The sequence below is a fragment of the Pongo pygmaeus genome, chromosome 14, assembly GCF_028885625.2.
Source record: "Pongo pygmaeus isolate AG05252 chromosome 14, NHGRI_mPonPyg2-v2.0_pri, whole genome shotgun sequence".
Taxonomy (NCBI): domain Eukaryota; kingdom Metazoa; phylum Chordata; class Mammalia; order Primates; family Hominidae; genus Pongo; species Pongo pygmaeus.
The window spans coordinates 49,504,852-49,530,306 of record NC_072387.2 but is presented as its reverse complement, the minus strand read 5'-3'; the positions used below and the strand labels follow the sequence as shown (position 1 = coordinate 49,530,306).

The window sequence follows — 25,455 nt, the reverse complement described above, 5'->3', positions numbered from 1 at the left end:
AGCCTTATTCTTTGACCATATTTTTTGTTCTTTTGCTTTAAAAACTCTAATCATACTATGTAAAGTTTCTATTTAATAATTCTGTTCTGTGTGATTCTTAGAGAACTAATCCTAGGGTTTCCTAGTCTGCTGCTTCTCACTCAGAAAGTGTCTTCCTCATGTATTCTGTGATACCAAAATTTGAGTTCACCTTCAACAGGGCTTTATCTGAGGAAATCTTGTATGGCCTAGGTTGAATGTATAATACCACCTGAGCAATTCTATAAGAGCTTCTGCCTGGTGCCCTATAGTTATTACAGTCCTGGGGCTACGTCTGTGTTAATTACTTGGCTGGCAATTCCTAATGTTAGTGGTAGTTTAAAATCTATTTGTAAACCCAGGTTAAGACAGGCCCAGGATTAACTATGTTTATAGAAAAATTTGTACATAAATGGCTGATCTCAACTCACTGCATCCTCCACCTCTTGGGTTCAGGTGATTCTCCTGCCTCTGCCTTCCAGGTAGCTGGGATTAAAGGCATGTGCCACCACACCTGGCTAATTTTTGTATTTTTAGTAGAGACAAGGTTTCACCATGTTGGCCAGGCTGGTCTTGAACTCCTGACCTCAAGTGACCCACCGCCTCGACCTCCCAAGTGCTGGGATTACATGGATGAGCCACCCCCGTGTGGCCATTTATGTACAAATTTTTCTTAAATATGTAGTATATGTTTACCCAGTCAGCAGTTAATGAGATTTGGGTTGTTTCCATTTGGGGCAACTGCAAATAATGCTGCTAAGAACATTTGTGTATCTTTTTTTTTTTTGAGATGGAGTCTCATTCTCTCACCCAGGCTGGAATGCAGTGGCACTTTTATCAACACAGTAAAAATACCACTCAACAATAAAACAGTATACGATTGGTACATTCAACAAAAATGGATGAATCTCTCAAAATAATTGTGCTAAAAGAGGGAAGCCAGAAGAAAAAATGTGTTTCTACAGTTTACCCCCAAACAATGTGGGGGTTAGGGCCGTCAGCCTCTGCAGCCAAAAATCCATGTAAAACTACAGGCGAGCCCCACCATACCCAGCTAGTTTTTAATTTTAATTTTTGTAGAGGTGGGTCTTGCTATGTTGCCTAGCTTGGTCTTAAACTTCTAGGCTCCAAGCATTCCTCCTGGTTTGGCTTTCCCAAATGCTGGGATTACAGGTGTGAGCCACCATGCCTGGCCGAAGGTCTTCATTCTTGTGTTTATGTTGGCCAAGCTGAGGAGGGAGGAGGAAGAAAAGGGTTTGGTCTTGCTGTCTCAGGAGTAGCAGAGGTGGAAGAGATGGAGGAAGTGGAAGGGAGGCAGGAGACACAGGCACATTTGATGTAACTTTTATTGAAAAAAGATCCCTATATAAGTGGGCCTGTGCAGTTCAAAGCTGTGTTTTGTTTGAGGGTCAGTTTTATATTTATATAAAGCTCTAGAAACTACAAACTAATCTATAATGACAGGAAACAGATGAGTGGTTGCCTGTGGATTGGGCAGGGTGAGGAAGGGCGAGATGTAGGGATTACAAAAGGGCACAAAGTACTTTTGGGGTGATGAATATATTCATTGTGTTGAATGTAGTGGTGGTGTTAGTATACATAGTCAAAACTTGTCAAATTGTAAACATCAAACATATGTAGTTTATTATATGTCAGTTATACCTCAATAAAGCTGCTTAAAAAATAAAAGACTAATATCCTACTTAGTGTTGAAAAACTATTAGTATGATAAAGAACCAAATGGAATTTATAGAAATAAGAAATGAAATTGGGCCATGCTCAGTGGCTCATGCTTGTAATCCCAACACTTTGGGAATCTGAGACGGGCAGACAACCTGAGGTCGGGAATTCGAGAGCAACATGGTGAAACCCAGTCTCTGCTAAAAATATGGAAAAAAATTAGCCAGGCATGGTGGTACGTGCCTGTAATCCCAGCTATTTGGGAGGCTGAGGCACGAGAATCACTTGAACCCAGGAGGTGGAGGTTGCAGTGAGCCAAGATTGCACCACTGCCTTCTACCCTGAGCGACAGAGCGAGACTGTGTCTCAAAAACAAAAAAATGAAATGAAATTGAAAACATCATGTGTGGATTAAAACATAGACTAGTCACTGCTTAAGAAAGAATTAGTAAACTCCAATAGATTTAGTGTGAATTAAAAAATATGAAAGAGTTACAGACATGGAGAATTAAATGAAAAGGTCTACATGTTTAATCAAAGTTCCAGAAGCAGAGAATATAAAAAGTGAGGAAGAGACAATATTCAAGAGATAGTGACTAAGAATTTTCCAGAATCACATTAATCCTCAGCATTGTGAATCCTGAGTAGTTCAGCTACAATAAATCTAGGCCTAAATGCATTGTTGGTAAAAATGCAGAACACCAAAGACCTCTCTTCAAGTTCTCCCTCCTCCCAAAAAAAAAAAAAAGAAGCCAACCGGGGAGAAAGTACATTACTTCAAGAGGATTGATTTTTTTTAGACTGGCAGTTTAGAAGCTCTCAGGAGAGGCTGGAAGAATTAGACATTTTCAAAGGGCTGAGAAGAAACCACTGTCAAACAAAAATTCTATATCTAACCAAGCTGTAATTCACCTGAAGCTTTGTACATTGCCACCTTGAATGATTAGGAAGATGTCGGAGATGATGGATACTGGGTTGGGAGTTTTTACTGGCAGCGTCTTTTGTGACTAAAGCTAGTGGAGGAAAGTAGTGGAAATAAAGACGATATCTATTTTTTTTAAGCTAGTATATATTAATAGCATAAAATAAGGTGGAGGTTACTGAAGTCTTGGCTTCTAATACTTGTTGTCATGAACATAGCCAGAAGAATCTCTCTCATGAAGGGTTCTCTGCAGATGTCTGCAGTGATGAAAGTCGAGATACCTGGCTGACTAGCATACATTTGGCAGTCTTAGAGACTGAAGAGCGGGCTTTTTGACACTTTTCTCCCTTCCTTTCATTCACCCAAATGACTTCAGAAACGTTTTCCTATTCCATTTCTTGGGATAAATTGTCACTGACCTTGTGATTTATTTTTTAGCTGTAAAATTCTGCTTTTCTAAGTTATTGCCCTGCCCTATGTTATATTTACTTACAATTCACCACAGTAACCTAAACCAGAGCGGCAGCCTCAAGAATGTTGGGGTAGGAGGTAGTAACTCTTCATTGTTTCTCACATATAGAATGGTATGTTCAGACAGCATGATCATGATCTCAACCTAAATACAAGGCAGTGGTGCTACTAGGCCATCGTTCTAGATACTTGGCAAAAGAAGATCACAAATACAGCTTTAGAATAGTTTATCGACCCCACTCTGAGGCTATTGGGATGGACTTATTTAGACGTTGATGGTGGGTAAGGTAACTATGAAGTTTGTTGTGAATTGAAAGGTACAGAAGAACGAGATGTTTTTAGAAATACACAGGAGAGCATTTAACTATGTGGTTCACCAAAATTTTGCCTCACATATTTTCTATATTTCTAGAGTTTGGGAAGTTTCTTATACTTGAGAACTAACTGTATACAGAAATTATTTAATAGAGAAAAAAGCTAAAAATCCACTTCTCCTACCTTAAAAAGCTTGTATAATCAATAGGCAGGCAAACCTGTGTGGCTTATTTTTGGAGCCCATGTTCTACCAATGTCAAGAGCATTCTCCAAAAGTTTAAGAAAGCACTACCAGTATGGGTACTTCAAAGGCAAGCTATAGTAATTTAAATTAACTTCATTTTTACAGATATAAACTGAGGTGTCAAAGGTGTCATTTCTTACATAAGTGTGTTTATGGTTTAACCTGCATTAATGTCCAAGTTTTATTAAAGTTGTTTTCCTCTTAGTAAACAGCATTTTAAGAGACCAGTATATGTGACCCATGCATAAAAACATTTGGCACTTGAAATTTAGGATAAATGACAAAATAGCTGAATTGTCCATTTTCTCTCACTTTTGAAGGCAAATATTTATGCAGAGCTGTTTTTATTTCAGGAAGAAAAACTAAACCAGCACGACCAGATTCCCCAGCCACTACGCCAAATATATCTGTGAAGAAGAAAAACAAAGATGGAAAGGGTACTACTGTGTAATACTTATAGGTCAAATAACACTCAGATTGCTTTATAGTGCCTACCTATTATAACTAGAAACCACCAGCTTTCTTGATATACTGCAATGGATCTTATTGCTGCCACATGCTTATTAGATACATTTGCCAAATTCTTAAAACTGATAGTAAAGTAGACCAAGAAACTCGTTTCAGTGATTTTCACTTACCTGTCAAAATAATCTATTCTTTTCATTTAATAATGAGACTCTTGGAAGAATTTAACCAGGTTAGATTTTCAGTTCATAGACCCTTCAATATGTTGTCTTGAAATTCAAGCATTTGTATAACTGTTGCCCAAATTTGAAGAAAACTGTTATGGCTGACCTGCTGGCTCTAATCTGAAGAGAACTACTGTTGAGAGAGTTCACAAAGAGGCAGAAAAAAGTCATCTCAAAGTACTTTCTCCTAAATCATCACAAATCTTATGACAAGATTGCTTTGTTCACATATTTTATATGGGAGTAACAAAAAGATCTTTATTAGATGCTAAAAATTATGACCATTATATCACCCATACTAACTAAATTATGTCACCAGTACTAACTGAATTATGTAATATTTTTGTATAAATATAAATGGCACTTCTAAGACTTTTAGTTGTCTTTTTTGAGGTTCTTTTAAATGAAATTTTGGTCATTTAGAAAGAAATTGTTTTTGTTTCAGGAAACACAATTTATCTTTGGGAGTTTTTACTAGCACTGCTCCAGGACAAGGCTACTTGTCCTAAATACATCAAGTGGACCCAGCGAGAGAAAGGCATTTTTAAATTGGTGGATTCTAAAGCAGTGTCCAGGTTGTGGGGGAAGCACAAAAACAAACCTGATATGAATTATGAGACCATGGGAAGAGCACTCAGGTATGCAAAGTTTTGGTATTTTATTGTGTTAAGAATATCATTTTCTAAATCCTAAAAAAAAATATTAAGCTTAAGTTCAGCAAAGCACCAATAGTGGTAATGCAAATACATAATAAGAGGGTACATTTTCAGTTGGGTGCGGTGGCTCATGCCTGTAATCCCAACACTTTGGGAGGCTGAGGCCGGTGGATTGCTTGAGTCCAGGAGTTTAAGACCAGCCTGGGCAACATGGCAAAACCCTGTCTCTACTAAAAATACAAAAAATTGCCAGGCGTGGAGGTGTGCACCTGTGGTCCCAGCTACTCGGCAGGCTGAGGTGGGAGAATCACCTGAGCCCGGGAGGTTGAGACTGCAGTGATCCAGATTGCACCACTGAACTCCAGCTTGGGCAACCGGAGTGAGACCCTGTCTCAAAAAAAAAGAGGGTGCATTCTCAAACATGAATTGCAAGTATGATATGTTAGTTATTATAGTAGAATAAATTAGTGCTTCAGGAGTACTACTAGACATCATGAGAATTTTGAACAAGGGTAACATTCTTAAGCTAAGTTTTAGTTCATTTTTCGGTGACTCTGTCATTTATTCTTCAAGATATGCATGTATTTGAGAAAGATGTATTAGAAATAAGAACGATCTGAGTGACTTAGGGGATAGACAGATATAGATATAAAATTTAGCAGTCTTAAACTAAAACTCTTTAATTACAGTTTTTGGGTTTTTTAACATATATTTTTTAAGTTCTTGATTTTGTTAGATGACAAAAGTTGGATCACTTCTATTGCATATCGTTAAATTTTATACACAAAAGTCAATTAAATTTACTGACTCAAATTTAAACTGATATATTTGCCAATTTAAATTTATTGAATCAAATTTAAACTGATGAAATTTGCCAAGTAGGAACATTTCTAGAAAGCTGTGGAGGAGAAACAATTTCTTGAGGCTTTTCGTAGTTTTGATTATCCTGGCAAGTTGGCAGAAAGGGGCTGAGTGTGGTGGCTCGCTTCTATAATCCCAGCATTTTGAGAGCCTGAGAAGGAAGGATCGTTTCAGCCTGGGAGTTCCAGATCAGCCTGGGCAATATGGCAAAACCCAGTCTCTGCCAAAAAATGCAAAAATTAGCCGCATGTGGTAGCATGCGCCTGTGGTCCCAGCTACTTGGGAGGCTGACGTGGAAAGATTGCTTAAGGCCAGGAGTTCAAGGCTGCAGTGAGCTGTGATCATGCCACTGCACTCCAGCCTGGGCAACAGAGCAAGACTCTGTCTCTAAATAAATAAGTAAATAAGTTAGCACAAAGATAGAGGAAGAAAAGTGAAAGACCGGAAGATTCCACATACTTTATCAACAACCCCCCAATCGGCATTAGTTTTAGATTTAGTTGGTAATAAGAACTTATCTCTCTATCTGTGCGTAAATGTATGTTTATCTTATATAAAATAACAGCCCTTTATTTAGAAATTCTTTTCTCATTAGTTTGATTCCAAGTTTAAAGTTCTGTTTATGATTAGGGAAATTTGATTTCGTTGAATATTTCAACTGATGTTTGATTGATTGATGAAATTGTCTGCTTTGAATAGGTACTATTACCAAAGGGGTATTCTGGCAAAAGTGGAAGGTCAGCGCTTGGTGTATCAGTTTAAAGAAATGCCAAAAGATCTTATATATATAAATGATGAGGATCCAAGTTCCAGCATAGAGTCTTCAGATCCATCACTATCTTCATCAGCCACTTCAAATAGGAATCAAACCAGCCGGTCAAGAGTATCTTCAAGTCCAGGGGTAAAAGGAGGAGCCACTACAGTTCTAAAACCAGGAAATTCTAAAGCTGCAAAACCCAAAGATCCTGTGGAAGTTGCACAACCATCAGAAGTTTTGAGGACAGTGCAGCCCACGCAGTCTCCATATCCTACCCAGCTCTTCCGGACTGTTCATGTAGTACAGCCAGTACAGGCTGTCCCAGAGGGAGAAGCAGCTAGAACCAGTACCATGCAGGATGAAACATTAAATTCTTCCGTTCAGAGTATTAGGTGAGAAAACCAAACTACTGATGCTTATCACTTCAATATGTTTCTGACCAGAGACGTTATTTGTTAAGTGGGTCAAGATTCAGAAATGAAAATAAAAGTATAAAGGTTTCAAGCTAGAACTCTTGGTTACCAGATTTTTCAGGAGCAGTATATATTACGTCAGTCCTCTGATTATGCCACTGGTTCCTTTATTTACATTTTGACATTACTGGCATTATTCTGTCAATTTAAGTATAGTTCACTATACCTTTGTATAACTGGATTGATCCATATAAGAAGTTATCTAGGTGTGAGAAAATCCAGGGTTTCAAATCTTTATTCAGGCCAAGTCAGAAGCTTCAAAAATTCAACATAAATTGACATATTAGGACATTGAGAGTGCATAGAGTTCCAAGCAATAAATGTTATTCCTGGGAAGATCCTATCTTCGAACAATTCTAAAGTTCATATAGAAAGGGAGGCCAAGAATCTAAGGTCCTCTTTTAGAGTGGCAGAAGTTGAAAAAGTAGGTGTTTTTTTTTTTTCAGTTAAATCAGATTTGCCTCAGAGCCCCAGGATAAGATGCTAAACAACAAATTGAGAGAACCTGTCTGCCTTAGACTGATCTTCTGCAGAAATTTGAGACTAGTCTCAGCTGATTTAGAATGGGAGTATGGGAGGAAGGCAGAAAATGATATGGATATTTGTAGCATTTTTCTGTTTATACTGTCATGAATTTCTAGAACATGAATTATAATAAAATCTAGCAGCCCTTTCAAAGCCAATAAAAATTATTTAATTACTTTTATTAGCAAACTTCAGTCTTACATTTTTATATTCCAGAATATAAATGTGGAGGTTTTGCTCAATTGATCTTGAAGTAAGGTAACATTACCTGGAATCAAGGCAGACTTAGATGATTCAGTCTTCTTTGTATAGACAATTTAAAATGTTTAACCTTGTGAAAATATTCTCTTAAGTCTTCACTTGATTTGCAAGGAGTACAAAGATGACCTTTACATTTTTAATTGGGTGCTACATCTTTAACTGTTATTAAAGGAGTATATCTTGAATAGCCCTTATCCGAAATGCCTGGGACCACAAATATTTTGGATTTAGAATTGTTTCAGATTTTAAATCGTTGCGTTATACTTACCCGACACAGCATCCCAAATCCAAAAATCTGAGATCCAAAATGCTCCCGTGAGCATTTCCTTTGAGCATCATATTGGTGCTCAAAAAGTTTCATATTTTGGATTTCAGATTTTCGGATTTGGGATGCTCAGTGGGTGCTTATTTAACTCTTACTGTCTGTATTCTCACCTTAATGTTTTATATTTCCCTGGGCCCTGTGGGTTACAGGTGATGACTGGGTGTCTGGTTGGGAGTGTGTGGTTCCTCCCATTGGTTTCTAGGCTGTTTGTTGTTTGTATTTGTGTTGATAGGAGACCTACAGTGGCCACAGCTGATTCCGTGGGATTTTTTTAGCATCTGTATTCAAAATACTCTTTTTAGACTGTGAGAATAAAACCAAAACAAAAAACTCTAGCTTTGAAAGATACTAAATTGTAGATATTATAGAGTAGGTTTTTGTTTTGTTTTGTTTTGTTTTTTTGAGACAAAGTCTAGCTAGCTTTGTTGCCTAGGCTGGAGTGTAATGACACCATTATAGCTCACTGCATCCTACTTCCAGGACTCAAGCAGTCCTCTCACCTCAGCGTTCCTCATAGCTGGGACTACAGGCATGTCCAGCTAATTTTTTAATTTTTTGTGGAAATGGGGTTTTACTTTGTTGGTCTTGAACCAAGACCAACCAAGCGATCCTGCCACCTCGGCCTCCTGAAGTGCTGGGATTATAAGGGTGAGCCACTGTATCTGGCCTAGAATGATTTTTTATTAGGACAAGTTCTGGTTTTGTTATTTCTTATATTTTTTGTTTGCATTTTTGTAATTACCCAACCTTTTACTATGAAAAATTTCCAAGTATGGAAAAATTCAGCTAGTACTATGAACACTTATTTACTATCCACCTAAATTCACAAATTGATAGCATTTTGCATTATTTGTTTTCTCTATTTATTTATACCCTTTTTTCTCTTTGACTATATCTTTATTGATTTTTGATGACTTATTAATAAAATCAGAGGCTTTTAACTTTTTTCCCTGTGGTTGAGAGAAGATGGAATGTATATGATTATATATATAATTAGATAAATTATTAATATAACAACAAGAGCTGACACTTACAGAGCACTCTTTGTATTTCATACACTTTACATATAGTGAGGCATAGAATCCTCATAGCTCAATGAAGAATAGATAATATCCTCGTTTTATAGATGTGGAAACTGAAGCAAGGAGAGACCAGGGAACTTGGTCACATGTAGCAGATGGTGGAGATAGTATTTTAATGCTAGCTGTTTAGCTGCAAGCATTGAAGTTAATGACGTGCTACACTGCCTACCGATTTATATAAATCACAGGAATTGTCAGTTATTTACAGTAAAACAGCAACATCTTAATTTTGTCCTTCACTCATTTCTTTTTATTTCATGTGATTGCATGTATCTATGTTGATTCAGTTAAGCTTTTCTTAATTGGTGTGCAGTATATATGCTCAGTTTTTACAAATTTACAAAAAGAAGCCAGTTTGATTCTGGCTTCATGGTAGTCAAAGAAACAACAACAGAAATAAACTGCTGGTAAACTATTTTCTGAAAATTGCCCCTTGGTAAACATTGGAGACCATTTTACCTAGCATAACTTTTATTTATCCAAGCATTAATAATTTTTCTTAGGATCTTTTAAATAAATTATCCTGGCCAGGTGCAGTTACTCACACCTGTAATCCCAACACTTTGGGAGGCCGAGGCGAGTGGATCACCTGAGGTCGGGAGTTTTAAACCAGCCTGGCCAATATGGCAAAACCCCGTCTCTACTAAAAATACAAAAATTAGCTGGGCATGGTGGCAGGCACCTGTAATCCTAGCTACTCAGGAGGCTGAGGCAGGAGAATAACTTGAACCTAGGAGGAGCAGAGGTTGCAGTGAGCCAAGGTTGCATCCCTGCACTCCAGCCTGGGCAACAGAATGAGACTCCATCTCAAATAAGTAAGTAAGTAAATAAATAAATAAACCTGTGAAAATGTATAATGCGTAGGTTATCTTAAAAGCATATAGAAGCTGGGTGCGGTGGCTCATGCCTGTAATCCCAGCACTGTGGGAGGCCGAGGTGGGTGAATCACGAGGTCAGGAGTCCGAGACCAGCCTTCCCAACGTGGTGAAAACCCGACTCTACTAAAAATACAAAAAATTAGCTAGGCGTAGTGGCGGGCGCCTGTAATCCCAGCTACTCGGGAGGCTGAGACAGAAGAATCGTTTGAACCTGGGAGGCGGAGGTTGCAGTGAGCTGAGATCGTGCCACTGCACTCCAGCCCAAGTGACAGGGTGAGACTCCGTCTCAAAAAAAAAAAAAAAAAAAAAAAAAACTTTTCAGCTCTTCAGACTTGCCAATTATTAGATGTGAAATTGAATCACGTTAATTATTTTGAGTCTGTTTCCTTATCTATAAAGCACAGATGATAATATTTAACCTTCTACTTGGCAGTGACAAATGACACCTGACACCTGAGTAGATCCTCAACAAAAGCTAAATGTTATATGGTCTGTGTTAGTTTCAGAAATTTTGATAAATTGTAAATTACCAATATTTTTCCAGTTTACAAGCAGCTTAGGAGATTTTTAAAAAGTAGTCAGCTGTAATAGAATCTGTATTACATGATACAACCAGACGCAACTGACAGTTTAATCATTAACTAAGAAAAAAGTAATTTTAAAATTCTGTGGTTGGCAAAGACTTAATAATATTTAATCTCTGAATTTGTATTATTGAAAATTGTTTTAGAATTTGTTCCAATAAGCCAATATATTTGCATTGTAGATGGTATAGATAAGTTTATGTATTTTCTGACAGATGGCAGTCAGGTGTCTCAAGAAAAAGACTTTTTTTTTTTTTTTTTTGAGACTGAGTCTCGCTCTGTAGCCCAGGCTGGAGTGCAGTGGCACGATCTCGCTCACTGCTCCCTTCGCCTCCCAGCTCCTGGTTCAAGCAATTCTCCTGCCTCAGCCTCCCGAGTAGCTGGGATTATAGGCACGCGCCACCATGCCCAGCTAATTTTTTTTTTCTTTTTTTGAGATGGAGTCTTGCTCTGTCAGCCAGGCTGGAGTGCGGTGGCGCGATCTTGGCTCACTGCAAGCTCCGTCTCCCAGGTTCACGCCATTCTCCTGCCTCAGCCTCCCCAGCAGCTGGGACTACAGGTGCCCGCCACCATGCCCGGCTATGCCCAGCTAATTTTTGTATTTTTAATAGAGATGGGGTTTCACCATGTTGGCCAGGCTGTCTTGAACTCTGTATCTCATGATCCACCCACCTTGGACTCCCAAAGGGCTGGGATTACAGGTGTGAGCCAAGAAAAGGACATCTTTTTCTAATTTAAACAGAAGCAGCGAAGTCCTAGTGGTAGCCCTGATTAGCAATATGGAAAATTTCCAAGTACATTATTGCTTGTGTCATACCTTACAGAAGGAAAGAAGAATGAGAGAGGCATATGTTAGAGAGTTTTAACTGTCTATTGTTTAAGGATACAATAGTAAATACTCATCTTTAGTATTTACTAAAGATGAAGTTGCTCAGGACTTAAGTGGCGGCAGTCTGTTGTAATGGTTAGGCGGCACATCGGCTCTGCAGTCAGATGGCCTCTCTTCTCTAACTGGTCACCTTATGCAAGCTGTTGCAACCTCTTTGTGTATCAATGTTTTCATATGTAAGATGGGGATAATATTTGTAGGGTGGCAAGGTTATACATATTATAAGGTTATGCATATTGATGTAATCTGTGTGCTAACTATATGCCAAGTACTATTTTATCTATGTGTATGTTATGTAAACTCTTGTCATGGGAAGCCCTTGGGCCTTTTTTATTTAAAAATGGTATGTGGGCTGGGCACGGTGGCTCACGTGATGCCCATGATGTCAGGAGTTCAAGACCAGCCTGGCCAACGTGGTGAAACCCTGTTCCTACTAAAAATACAAAAAAATTAGCCGGGCATGGTGGCGGGTGCCTGTAATCCCAGCTACTCGGGTGGCTGAGGCAGAGAATTGCTTGAACCTGGAAGGTGGAGGTTGCAGTGAGCTGAGATCGCACCACTGCACTCCAGCCTGGGCGACAGAGCGAGACTCCATCTCAAAAAAAAAAAAAGGTATCTGGCTATAGCGTCAGGTACTGTACCCAGGCTCCCATCTCACCCCAGATTTCCCTGAATCAAATGGGCAAGAGAGAATCAAATGGGCCACCCAAGGGTGGCCATTTAAGTTTGGTAATCTGTATCCTGCATGAATGGGCGGGCTCTAGTCATCCTGTGTCTTTATTCCCACTTCTTTTGAACCTGTCCTGAATTGCTCTGGGTCTTTGTTTTATCTTTCCACCAAGCCAATTTGTTTTTCTCCTCCACTATTTTATTTCTCATATGTGAGAAACAGACTGCATAACTAACTTTCAAAATGTAGCTTTAATAATCTAGTGGTAATATTTAATGCTTGGTTTATGGAGACTAGCTGTGAGCTGTTTGAAAATAGCAAGTATCTTTCATTAAATAACTTTACAGAATTCAAAGGAAACAGTTGACATCCAGATGCTGAGATTTTTCAATGGCATTTGTTTTATACTATATTAACAATAACCATAACTATAAATTTCAGAGCTGTGAACTTTTTAAATTAGATTGACTCATAATATCATTTATGTAACTTTCTCTTCAATGAGTGGGATTAACAACCTACATAAACTAGATTTTGCATTAAAGGATTTTTTGTTAAACTGTAGCTTTATGACCAAAATTTGTGAAAATTATTTGAACCTGGAAAACTGCTAAAACATGCTTCTATGTATTTTTCCAAAGCTTAGCCATATTTTCTCTGCCAGTCCAAGAGCACTGACAGGTTAATTATAATCATGGCTTGTGTCATCTAAATATGACATGAAATGTGAGCTATTAAAATTCTAAGAATTCTGTCATATGGTTAAGACTGAGGTAGGTTTTTTGTTTAGGTTAATTAAGCACTTCTCCCTTTATATGTAAAAACAGGTTGAATACAATTATATGAATTTTGGTAATTATTGTGGATGAGCATGTTGATAACATTATCTCTAAAATATTAAAATAGCAGGCCGAGCACAGTGGCTCATGCCTATAATCCCAGCACTTTGGGAGGCTGAGGGGGGTGGATCAACTGAGGTCAGGACTTTGAGACCAGCCTGACCAACATAGAAAACCCCGTCTCAATTAAAAATACAAAAATTAGCCGGGCGTGGTGGCACATGACTATAATCCCAGCTACTCGGGAGGCTGACAGGAGAATGGCTTGAACCCAGGAGGCGGAGGTTACAGTGAGCCAAGATCACGCCACTGTACTCCAGCCTGGGCAACAAGAGTGAAACTCCATCTAAAAAAAAAAAAGCAGGAATGAATCAAACAGATTTGCTTTTAAATTCCTTGTTTTAAGAAGCTCATGCAAACTTCTTGCTAAGCATTTTAACATCCTCCTCCTTCCCCAACAAGCTCCTCATTTGTGTTAATGTGGCCCTATGCACAGACCTTTCTTCCGTAACACTCAGCAGATGGTATCACAGTTAATGGCCGGAGAGTTTTGTGTTAGGCATCTCTGTATGTAGTGTTTAATACAAAGTCTGGCATGATATTGGTATGCTCTGTTGAAAATATGGGAAGCAGCATTTTGAAACACATAACTGGTATTTTGTAAAATGACTTGTCAAGTGTTAAAGTTTTAAATGATGTAGAATATGCTAATTGTCTCACTTCAATTTCATCATCTCAATAGGACTATACAGGCTCCAACCCAAGTTCCAGTGGTTGTGTCTCCTAGGAATCAGCAGTTGCATACAGTAACACTCCAAACAGTGCCACTCACAACAGTTATAGCCAGCACAGATCCATCAGCAGGTACTGGATCTCAGAAGTTTATTTTACAAGCCATTCCATCATCACAGCCCATGACAGTACTGAAAGAAAATGTCATGCTGCAGTCACAAAAGGCGGGCTCTCCTCCTTCAATTGTCTTGGGCCCTGCCCAGGTTCAGCAGGTCCTTACTAGCAATGTTCAGACCATTTGCAATGGAACCGTCAGTGTGGCTTCCTCTCCATCCTTCAGTGCTACTGCACCTGTGGTGACCTTTTCTCCTCGCAGTTCACAGCTGGTTGCTCACCCACCTGGCACTGTAATCACTTCAGTTATCAAAACTCAAGAAACAAAAACTCTTACACAGGAAGTAGAGAAAAAGGAGTCTGAAGATCATTTGAAAGAGAACACTGAGAAAACGGAGCCGCAGCCACAGCCTTATGTGATGGTAGTGTCCAGTTCCAATGGATTTACTTCTCAGGTAGCTATGAAACAAAACGAACTGCTGGAACCCAACTCTTTTTAGTTAATATACCAAAGCTTATATGAATAATTGTTTGTTAATTGAACACTTTCAATTATATGCAGACTGATTGATTCTAAGATAAATTCTAAGGAGGTTTCTAATTTTGTAATTGTTAAAAATAGAGTTAATTTGGACTTTGTTAGACGAGGGAGGAAAACTCAACTGTTTCTCTTTGTTATCTAAATGTTTCAGAATTCAATCGTGAAGGAACAGGCATTTTACACTATGAAGACATTCTTTTGAGATTTTTTTTTCAGTTGCTATATCATAAGCATTTTTAAAGTTTCTTTTCTAATTTTACATTGTATTAGATTTTCTGATTCTTTTGTAAATACAGAACTTAAATAGAAGGCAACAGGAAATTTATGTAGGAACTATTTTCATTCCACTTGTGTAAGTTAAGTCTTGACCCTTTCAAATGCAAAAAACCTATTTTATGCTTTGTTAAAATTATGGTGTCACTTAGATTGACTTTAGTTGGCCGCACTATATAATATAGAACTATGAATATGTAGAATAACATGAAAAATTGGAGGTGCTGGTGGTATGGCTGACCCTGTTTCAGAAGCAGGATAGTATAAAAGCATCAGCCTAAGAATGGCACTGCCACTAACTAGCTATGTAATCTTGACCTCTTTGGGCTTTAGTTCTTCTCATAAAAGGAAGAGATGTATTGGACTAGACTAGATGATCACCACTTTCTCTTCTAGTTCTAATTTTTTTAATTGTAATACCTATATTTTCAAGTTATGTCAATTAAATCATTATCAGGTTATTTCCTAATGTAAGAATAGCTAAAATGTTGCAGAGAAATAAGTGACCCAACAAAATTTATTCATCTATTATGGGTAAGATCTGCCATAAATTCTTCCTAAATAATTTGTTTACTAACTCTTTAGGCCACTGTGCTTTGCGGTCCATTAGTAAACTTGTGTTGCTAAGTGCTAAACAGAATACTGCTATTTTGAGAGAGTTAAGACTCTTTCTTAAGGGCCAAGAAAGCAACTTGAGCCTTAGGCTAATCTGGCTGAGTAGTCAGTTATAAAAGCATAATTGCTTTATATTTTGGATAATTTTTTATTGGGGGCGGACTTGGGGGGTTGCATACAAAGATAACATATATATCCAAGTTTCTGAAATGAAATGTTTTTAGATTACTTTTTCAACTGTAAATAATGTACATTTAATGTCACAAGAAAAAATGTCTTCTGCAAATTTTCTAGTATAACAGAAATTTTTGTAGATGAAAAAATCATTATGTTTAGAGGTCTAATGCTATGTTTTCATATTACAGAGTGAATTTGTATTTAAACAAAAATTTAAATTTTGGAATCCTCTAAACATTTTTGTATCTTTAATTGGTTTATTATTAAATAAATCATATAAAAATTCTCAGTGTTTCTGTTTTCAGGCAAAAGTTTCTTAATAAGTGTACAGGGAATATTACTAGAACATTAGCATTACTTAATGTTTATAAATAAACTCCATTAGTCAGAATTGCAGAATATCATCCTTTCACTTTTCCTTTCTAGCAGGCCAAATGGCAATTTCTAAACATCACGCAATGGATTACCAAGTTGTAAAAATTAGACAACAATAAAATATTCCCAGCAATAATATTAAACACACTTTTATTTTGTTTTGTTTTTGAGACAGAGTCTTAGCTTTGTCGCCCAGGCTGGAGTATAGTGGCATGACCTTGGCTCACTGCAACCTCCGCCTCCCAGGTTCAAGCTATTCTCCTGCCTCAGCCTCTCAGGTAGCTGGGATTACAGGTGCCCACCACCACACCCAGCTAATTTTTTGTATTTTTAGTAGAGACAGGGTTTCACCATGTTGGCCAGGCTGGTCTTGAACTCCTGATCTCTGGTGATCCGCTCGCCTCGGCCTCCCAGGGTGCTGGGATTACAGGCGTAAGCCACCATGCCCCACCTAAGCACACTTTTGAAAACAAGTTTTCTAGTTAGAAACTAGGTCAGTTAATAGTTAAACTTGGAAAACATAGAAAAATTTTCTTATGAAAATTAAAATCTCTGTAATCCAATACCCCATATCCAGAAGTAACTTTCACTTACTCATTTTTTCATGTTTGTGAATATTCTTCCAAAATGTGATTTTAAAGGCCGTGTAATATTATATTAGTATACCAAAATCCAGTTAAATAAATCCTTTTTAACTAGATAAGTTAGTTTTATGGTTTTTTAACCACATAGATAGTGAATATCAGTGTCTTAGTTCATTTTCTTCATTGCTGCTATAACAATACCTGAGACTGGGTAATTTATAATGAACAGAAATTTATTTGCCCACAGTTCTGGAGTCTGGGAAGTCTGATATCAATGCACCAGCAGGTTTGACGGTTCTCATTCCAAACAGTGCCTGGACACCGTGTCCTCTGGAGGGAAAGAAGGCTTCATCTTCAAATGGCAAAGACAGAAAAGCAAAGACAGCCCACTTCCACTTCCAAAAGACTTTTTATTTATTTATTTATTTATTTTTTTTGAGACAGATTTTTGCTCTTGATGCCCAGGCTGGAGTGAAATGGCGTGATCTCAGCTCACCTCAACTTCCGTCTCCCAGGTTCAAGTGATTCTTCTACCTCAACCTCCCAAGTAGCTGGGATTACAGGCATGTGCCACCACAGCCGGCTAATTTTCTATTTTTAGTAGAGGCGGGGTTTCTCCATGTTGGTCAAGCTGGTCTTGAACTCCCAACCTCAGGTGATCCATCTGCCTCAGCCTCCCAAAGTGCTGGGATTACAGGCATGAGCCACTGCACCCAGCCAAGCCTTTTTATGAAGGCATTAAACCCATCCATGAAGGTGGAGCCCTCCTGGTCTAATCACTGCTTAAAGGCCCCACCTCCCAATACCTTTACTTTGGCAATTAAATTTCTACATGAGTTTTGGAGGGAACAAACATTCCAGCCATAGCATACAGTACATAATGGTTTTTTAAAAATTAAGGATCTTGCATTATTTTTGAGTCAGTTATCCTTATAGGAGATACCAGATAAACTCTATAATAGTAACACCATTTAAATTGTGTATAGGTTTTTATTACTTTAAGAGGTATAGTATAAGAATTTTTAGAGACACTATTATTTAAGGTTATTGGAATAGTGTACAATTACCATGAATACTGAAATTTTAAAGATGGGAAAAGAAGTCCGGGTGCAGTGTCTATCACCTGTCATCTCAGCACTTCGGGAGGCCGAGGTGGGAGGACCACTTGAGCCCAGGAGTTTAAGACCAGCCTGGGCAACATAGTGAGATGTCATCTTTACAAAAATTCAAAAAATTAGCCAGGTGTAGTGATGCACTCCCGTGGTCCCAGCTACTTGGGAGGCCAAGGCAAGAGGATCAGTTGAGGCAGGGAGGTGGAGGCTGCCGTGAGCCATGATCATGCCACCACGCTCCAGCCTAAGTGACAGAGGGTGACCCTGTATTTAAAAAAAAAAAAAAAAAAAAAAAAGGAGAAGAAAGTCATATAGTAAGAACCTTAAAACTTCAAAAGCTTAGTCTTTTGGTTTTAACTAAGTACCAGCTACTAAGGAACCTGTTTTTCCCCCATTAGAGTGTCTTATGTATCCATATATTCCTTTTTTATATCTATAGCTATCATCCTAGTTGTAGTCTTTTCTGTTATTCTTGCCACATTTTATCCACTTAAACCATATATGAGTGTGTATTTTGTGGCAGGCAGTATTCTCTGGAATATGTGCTGGAGATAGGTCAGTGAACACAACAGACAATAGCCTCCCAAGTGACTTCCTGCTTGTGAACTCTTAGTTTATCAATATGAACTGTTTTTACTCACACTTCTGACACCAAAAGCTTGGGATTTTTTTCACACCCATACCCAGTTCTGACACCAACTGGGTGTCTTTGTCCTACAATTCAGTTCAATTCTGACCCTAACCACTTGGAGTTAACACAGACCCCACAGGTTAAGGGGCTTAGTCTCTCAAAACTGCCCCTCCTTCAGATGCCCATTGCAGGTCCCAGGTTTCCACTTGTACTTCTGACCAGCTGGCTATAAATCAGGGGTTCCCATGACCCTCACCTGCTTAGGTTGGATAATTTGCTAAAAGAGCACACAAAACTCAGGGAACCAATTTACTGGTTTACATTTATGTCAGTTTATTATAAAGAATACAACTCATGAACAGCCAAATGAAAGAAATGCATAAAGCAATGAATAGGAGGAAGTGAACAGAGCTGCTCTCCCGTCTCACGATGTGCCACCCGCCTAGCACCTCAAAGTGTTTACCAACCTAGATGTTTTCCAGACACCATCATTTTAAGAGTTTTTAAATGAAGCTTTTATTACATAGGCATGCCTGATTAAATCATTGACCATTGGTGATTGAACTCAATCTCTACACCCTCTCCCCTCCCTGGGGATGGGACTGAAAGTTCCAACTCTAATTACATGGTTGGTTCCTCTGGAAATCATTTCCCATCCTGAAACTATCTGGGGACCCATGAAGTGTCCACCTTATTAGCATAAACTTAGGTATGGTTGAAAGGAGCTTGTTATGAATAACAAAAGATGCTCTTATCCTTTCTAAATGCCAAAGGTTTCAGAAGCTAGGGTGTTAGGAACCTAGGGATAAAAGCCAAATAAAATGTTTTTATTGTATCACAATCATGCACCTACTTACAGAATAGTCTTTCTAAAATATCCCTTGGCAGTTTGGGCAACATAGTGAGACCCCATCTCCAGAAAAAGTAAAAATACTCAGTGCATGGTGGCAAGAGCCTGTAGTCCCAGCTATTCAGGAGGCTGAAGTGGGAGATCTGTTGAGCCTGGGAGGTTGAGGCTGCAGTGAGCTGTGATTACAGCACTGCACTCCAGCCTGGGTGACAGAATGAGACCCTGTCTCAAAAAAATCAAATAAAAATATCCCTTGGGAATACAAAGTCTGGAGTGCAGTGGCACAATCTTGGCTTACTGCAACCACCGCCTTCTGGGGCTCAAGCGTTCCTCAGCCTCCTGAGTAGCTGGGACCACAGGTGTGTACTGTGCCTGGCTAATTTTTTTTTTTCCTGTTTTTGTAGAAAGGGGTTTTTGCCATGTTGCCTAGGCTGGTCTCCAACTCCTGGGCTCAAGGGATCCGCCCCCACTTAGCCTCCCAAAGTGCTGAGATTACAGGAGTGAGCCCTTGTACCCTGCCGATGTTTTTCTTAAAATGCAAATTTTTAGTTCCACCCCATACTTACTGAATTTGCATCTCATGGGAAAGCTGTACAATTTGATTTTTTTTTTTTTTTTTTTCCCTCCCGAGAGTCTCCTTCTGTCGCCCAGGCTGGAGTGTAGTGGAACGATCTCAGCTCACTGCAACCTCCGCCTCCCAGGTTCAAGCAATTTTCCTGTCTCAGCCTCCCAAGTAGCTAGGATTACAGGCTCCCGCCACCACGCCCGGCTAATTTTGGTATTTTTAGTAGAGATGGGGTTTTGCCATGTTGCCCAGGCTGGTCTCAAACTGCTGACCTCAGGTGATACGCCCACGTTGGCCTCTGAAAATGCTGAGATTACAGGCATGAGCCACCGTGCCTGGCCTCTATTTGAATTTTGCAATCAGTTTGTCAACTTCCAAAAGGGAAAAGCCTCTGGGATTTTTAGTTTTATTTTATTTCAGAGATGGGGTCTTGTTATATTGCCTAGGCTGGTCTCGGGCTCCTGGCCTCAAGTGAACTTCTGGCCTCCTGTCTCAGCCCCCAGTAGCTGAGATTACAGCCCCACTTGGGATTTTGATTGGGATCATGTTGAGTCTATAGGTCAGTCTCGGAAGATCTCAACAATATTGAGTCTTGGACTCATCAATTTGGAGGAGCTCTCCATTTTTCAGTCTTCTTCAATTTTTTTTTTTTTTTGAAATGGAGTCTCGCTCTCTCGCCCAGGCTGGAGTGCAGTGGCGTGATCTTGGCTCACTGCAACTCCGCCTCCCGGGTTCACCCATTCTCCTGCCTCAGCCTCCCGAGTGGCTGGGGCTACGGGTGCCCACCATCATGCCCGGCTAGTTTTTTTGTCTTTTTTTTAGTAGAGGCTGGGTTTCACCGTGTTAGCCAGGATGGTCTCCATCTCCTGACCTCGTGATCCACCCGCCTCGCCCTCCCAAAGTGTTGGGATTACAGGCGTGAACCACCGTGCCCGGCCAATTTCTTTTCTTTTCTTTTTTTCTTTCTCTTTTCTTTTTCTTTTTCTTTTTTTTTTTTTTTGAGACGGAGTTTCACTCTTGTTGCCTAGGCTGGAGTGCAATGGCGCAATCTTGGCTCACTGCAATCTCCGTCTGCTGGGTTCAAGTGATTCTCCTGCCTCAGCTTCCCGCGGAGCTGGGATTACAGGCATGTGCCACCACGACCGACTAATTTTGTATTTTTAGTAGAGGCGGGATTTCTCCATGTTGTTCAGACTGGTCTTGAACTCTCGACCTCAGGCGATCCACCCATCTCGGCCTTCCAAGTCTTCTTTAATTTCTTTCAGCAATGTTTTATAGTTTCCAGTGCACATGTCTTGCATATCTCTTGTCAGATTTACTTTTTAGTATTTAATATTTTTTATGTTACTGTAAATGTCATGGCTTTTTACATTTTAAATTTTGATTATTAGTGATTTTGCTTTAAATCTTTTTTCTATTTTATTAAAATATAACTTTGTAAAGTGTACAAATCCATATATAAAACTTTGTAAAGTGCACAAATCCATAAACCTCTCTTTGGGAAAGCTTTATTGTGAAAAAGATACAAATAAGATAGTCTTGTTAGATTCAGTTCGAAAGGAAATTATTAAGTGTAATACGCTTACTTAAGGATGGCCTCGACATTAGATTGGGAAGATTTTCTCTTTCAAATGAATGAAAATGATCCCTTTCATAGGAAGATGTTAGGTAACACAGTATAAGTGACTAAATATTTTCACTCTTCGAGGTGAAGACCAATTATCCTTCAAGAAATGTCCCCTAATCCAGCATGGTTATTCTTCACCTTCTTTAAATTACCCAAGCGAAGTACATTGGCATATTTAGTTGTGTCATTTGCATATGAAAACATATTTTATCAATGACTTCTTAAGTATTTGTCTCTCCTGCCTCCCAAGGTTTCAATAAACTGATGAAAAGAATTTATGGAGAAAATTATAAAAGTTTACTAAAAGATATGAGAAACTGAATGAATGAAGCAAGCAATTGTGTTCATGGACAGGAAAAGGCAATACAAGGGAAAGATATCATTTCTCCCCAAACTAGTCTGCAAAATAAATAAAGTGAACAATTTTTGTTGTTGTTGTTGCTGTTGTTTTTTTAAAGACAAAGAGGCTCACACTGTTGCCCAGGCTGGAGTGCAGTGGCACGATCGTAGCCTCAACTTCTTGGGCTCAAGCAATCCTCCTGCCTCAGCCTCCCAAATAGCTGAGGTACATGCCACCATGCTTGGCTAATGCTTTCTATTTATTTATTTTTTGTACAGACAAGTTCTCCCCATCTTGCCCAGGCTGGTCTTGAACTCCTGGGCTCAAGCAATTTTTCTGCCTTGGCCTCCCAAAGTGCTGAGATTACAGGCATGAGCTACTGCACCCAGGCTGCACAAATCTTGTGTATAACTTGATACAATTTTATGTCTCAATACACTTCTGTGATTACCAGCCAGATCAAGATATGTAACATTTCCTGCATCCAAGAAGGTTTCTTCATGCCCCTGCTCCCCACCCTCCCTGACAACCAGGAATTCCCTTATGATACCTCTCACTATAGTTTTTTATCTTCATATAAATGGAATCAATCATGATGTACTCTGTCTGGCTTCTTTACCTCAACTTATGTATATAGGATTCATCCATATTGTTCGGTATAGTAGTAGTACATTCTTATTCATTGCTATGTAATTTTTTTATCCAATTTGAGGACATTTAGATTATTTCCAGTTTTTGCTATTGTGGATAATGCTGCGATGAATAGTCTTGTATATAATCATAAATACTCAGGTATATGCCCAGTGGTAGAATTATTGGGTCGTATGGTATGTGTATAACTAGCTTTAGTAGATAGTGTCTGATATAGTTTGGATATGTGCCCTCACCCAAACCTCATGTCAAATTATAATCCCCAGTGTTGGAGGTTGGGCCTGATGGGAGGTAATTGGATCATGGGAGTGGGTTTCTTATGAATGATTAAGTACCATCCCCCTTGGTACTGTCCTCGCAACAGTGAGTGAGTTCTTGGGAAAGCTGGTTGTTTAAAAGTGTGTGGCACCTCCCCCCCACCCTACTTGCTCTTGCTCCTGCCATGTAAGATGCCGGCTCTACCTTTGCCTTCTGCTATGATTGGAAGCTTCCTGAGGGCTCCCCAAAAGCAGAAGCTGCTATGCTTCTTGTGCAGTCTGCAGAACCATGAGCCAATTAAACATTTTTTCTTTATAAATTACCCAGTCTCAGGTATTTCTTTATAGCAATGCAAGAACAGACTAATACAGTGTCACACAGTTTTCCAAAATGATCAACCAATTTAAACTCTCATCAACAATATATGAAACATATAGTTGCCCCATATTCTGGTCAATGCTTGGTATTGGAAGTCCTTTTAATCTAAGCCATTCTAGTGGTAGTTTTGGAATCTCATTATAATTTCAATGTCCATGATACAGCTATTTTTTTTTTTTTTTTTTGAGACAGTCTGACTCTATTGCCCAGGCTGGAGTGCAGTGGTGCCACCTTGCTCACTGCAACCTCTGCCTCCCAGGTTCGAGCAATTTTGTGCCTCAGCCTCCCTAGTAGCTGGGATTACAGGTGCTCACCACCACGCCCAGTTAATTTTGTATTTTTAGTAGAGATGGGGTTTTGTCATGTTGCCTAGGCTGGTCTCCAACTCCTGGCCTCAAGGGAGCCACCCACCTCAACCTCCCAAAATGTTGGAATTACAGGCGTGAGCCACTGCGCCTGGCCATAACATAGCTATTAATATAGAACTTTTCATGTTGGACCTATAGGTCAATCTTGGAATTCACCCTTTCAGAGGCTATTCATATTTATATGCATATTGGTGCATGGCAGGGGCTGGTGTACACACCTTGGTGTATGGCTGAGCCGTAACTGGAGCATACCTGAGAATAACCCTATTCTAAGTGTGTTTGGAGTCCTAGGCTAAGGAAGCCAGGAGTAGCCAACACAAAGATTCACTCCTTATCTATGAAGGACATCCACACCCCTGCCCCATCTCTTAGAACACAGGCTGTACAGTGGAGCAAGTCCCTTTGTTTTGGGTTAAATGGAGGTTGCTAGAAGGAGGGTGCTAGGTGAAAATGCTATATAGACTACATGCTTTTTTTAATGAACAGTAGCGGTTCTCCAGGCCAGCCCACCACCACTGGACCACCCCTGTATGTAAGTCCTGAATAAACCTTATATCTCCTTAGCTGGCTCTGCCTCTCATATAGTACCATCCCAATCGGAATCAATGCGGATCCGGAAGGATAACTGGCCATTTAGATAACACATGAAAATTAACCAATGTAATTGGTTACATTGTAACATTATTATTAAAAATATTTTTTAAATTATTATATAACTAACATTATTATTTAAAAATACATATGAACATTTCAATAAAGGCAGAAAAAGCACTTGATATTGAATGCTTTCCTCTTGATGTTACAACCAAGACAAGGAAGTCCATTATCACTATTTCTATTCAATAGTGGACATACTAGCCAGCAACAAAACTAAAACATATAAAGATTACGGAGAAGTTAAACTATCTTTATTCACAGATTGCAAGATTGTGATCACATAAATTCCAAAAGACTCTACACAGTATTACAAATAATAAGGGAACTTAGCAAGATGCTTGAATGTAACATCAATATGTAAAAATCAATAGCATTCCTATAGTCTTACAAAAAACGAGAATATTTTAAAAATGCTATTTAAAATCGCATTCAAAACACTACTCAAGAAGAAATGTAATGAAAAATATGTTTGATCTCTATACTGCAATCTATCCAAGCACAGCTGCATTAAAGTATAAATTTGTGTACAATCTACAAAACATTGCCAGGAGAAATTAGAGGCCACTTAAATAAACGGCCACTTAAATGGACTGAAGGACTTAATATTGTTAATATACTAGTTATCCCCAAACAGATCTATAGATCCAATGCAAGCCCAGTACATATCCCAGCAGTTTTGTTTTTTTTTAAACTGACAAGCTAATTCCAAAATCACCTAGAAATACAATGGCCTTAGAATAAGCCAAAGCAATCTTGGGAGAATAAAGGACTTCAAGACTTATTATAAAGCTACATGAATTAACACAGTTTGGTAGTGGTATAAAGTTAGATGAAGACCATTCCCTCCAGCTCCCCAATCTGACCCCACCCCTGGAACGCGCTGGCAGCTTTCCCCATCGGATGTGCATGGGTCAAAGGGCGCTGAGGGAGGGCCTGACCGACTAGGTTGGGAAACAAAGCGGCCCTGAGATCACTTCAGGCCACCTGCCGCCCCTCAGTGCTTTCGGATAGAAAAGGTTTTCCTTCTTGATCCGGGAAGCCCACTAAGAAGAAAGCCTGGGCTGTGGAGTTACGAAGAAGAGAATGAACAGTACGCGGGCGCCGGGCGCGTCTCCCCGGGCACCAGACGGCTTTTAGACGCTGCCAGGTCAGAACGACTTACAGCGAGTCCCAGCCCTTTTCCATTCCCAGCGCAACGATCGCGGGAATCCAAGAGCCATCCAGGCCCCTCTGTTCACTGAAAAGACCACGCAGCCGACAGTGACATCACGGAGACGAAAGCCGTGATAAAACCCAGGGAAAACGGAGCTCGAAGTAACTTGTGTTATTTTATTTATATTTTATATTTTATTTATTTTTATATATATATATATTTTTTGAGACGGAGTCTTGCTCTGTCGCTCAGGCTGGAGTACAGTGGTGCGATCTCGGCTCACTGCAACCTCGCAACCTCTACCGCCCGGGTTCA

General features: G+C 39.3%; 1 protein-coding gene across 6 annotated transcripts in view; it reads left to right on the top strand.

Annotated features, from left to right (window-relative positions):
* The window catches only part of ELF1 (E74 like ETS transcription factor 1), a 126,358-nt gene extending 110,478 nt beyond the window's left edge, over positions 1-15,880 (top strand). For all 6 annotated transcript variants that reach the window (XM_054446568.2, XM_054446567.2, XM_054446572.2 and 3 more), the window contains 4 exons: positions 4,004-4,087; positions 4,785-4,977; positions 6,556-7,005; positions 13,882-15,880. In XM_054446568.2, the coding sequence (XP_054302543.1) occupies positions 4,004-4,087; positions 4,785-4,977; positions 6,556-7,005; positions 13,882-14,485 (1,331 nt within the window). In that variant the 3' untranslated portion in view covers positions 14,486-15,880. The remainder of the gene's footprint in view (positions 1-4,003; positions 4,088-4,784; positions 4,978-6,555; positions 7,006-13,881) is intronic.
* The last annotated feature ends 9,575 nt before the right edge of the window (positions 15,881-25,455 follow it).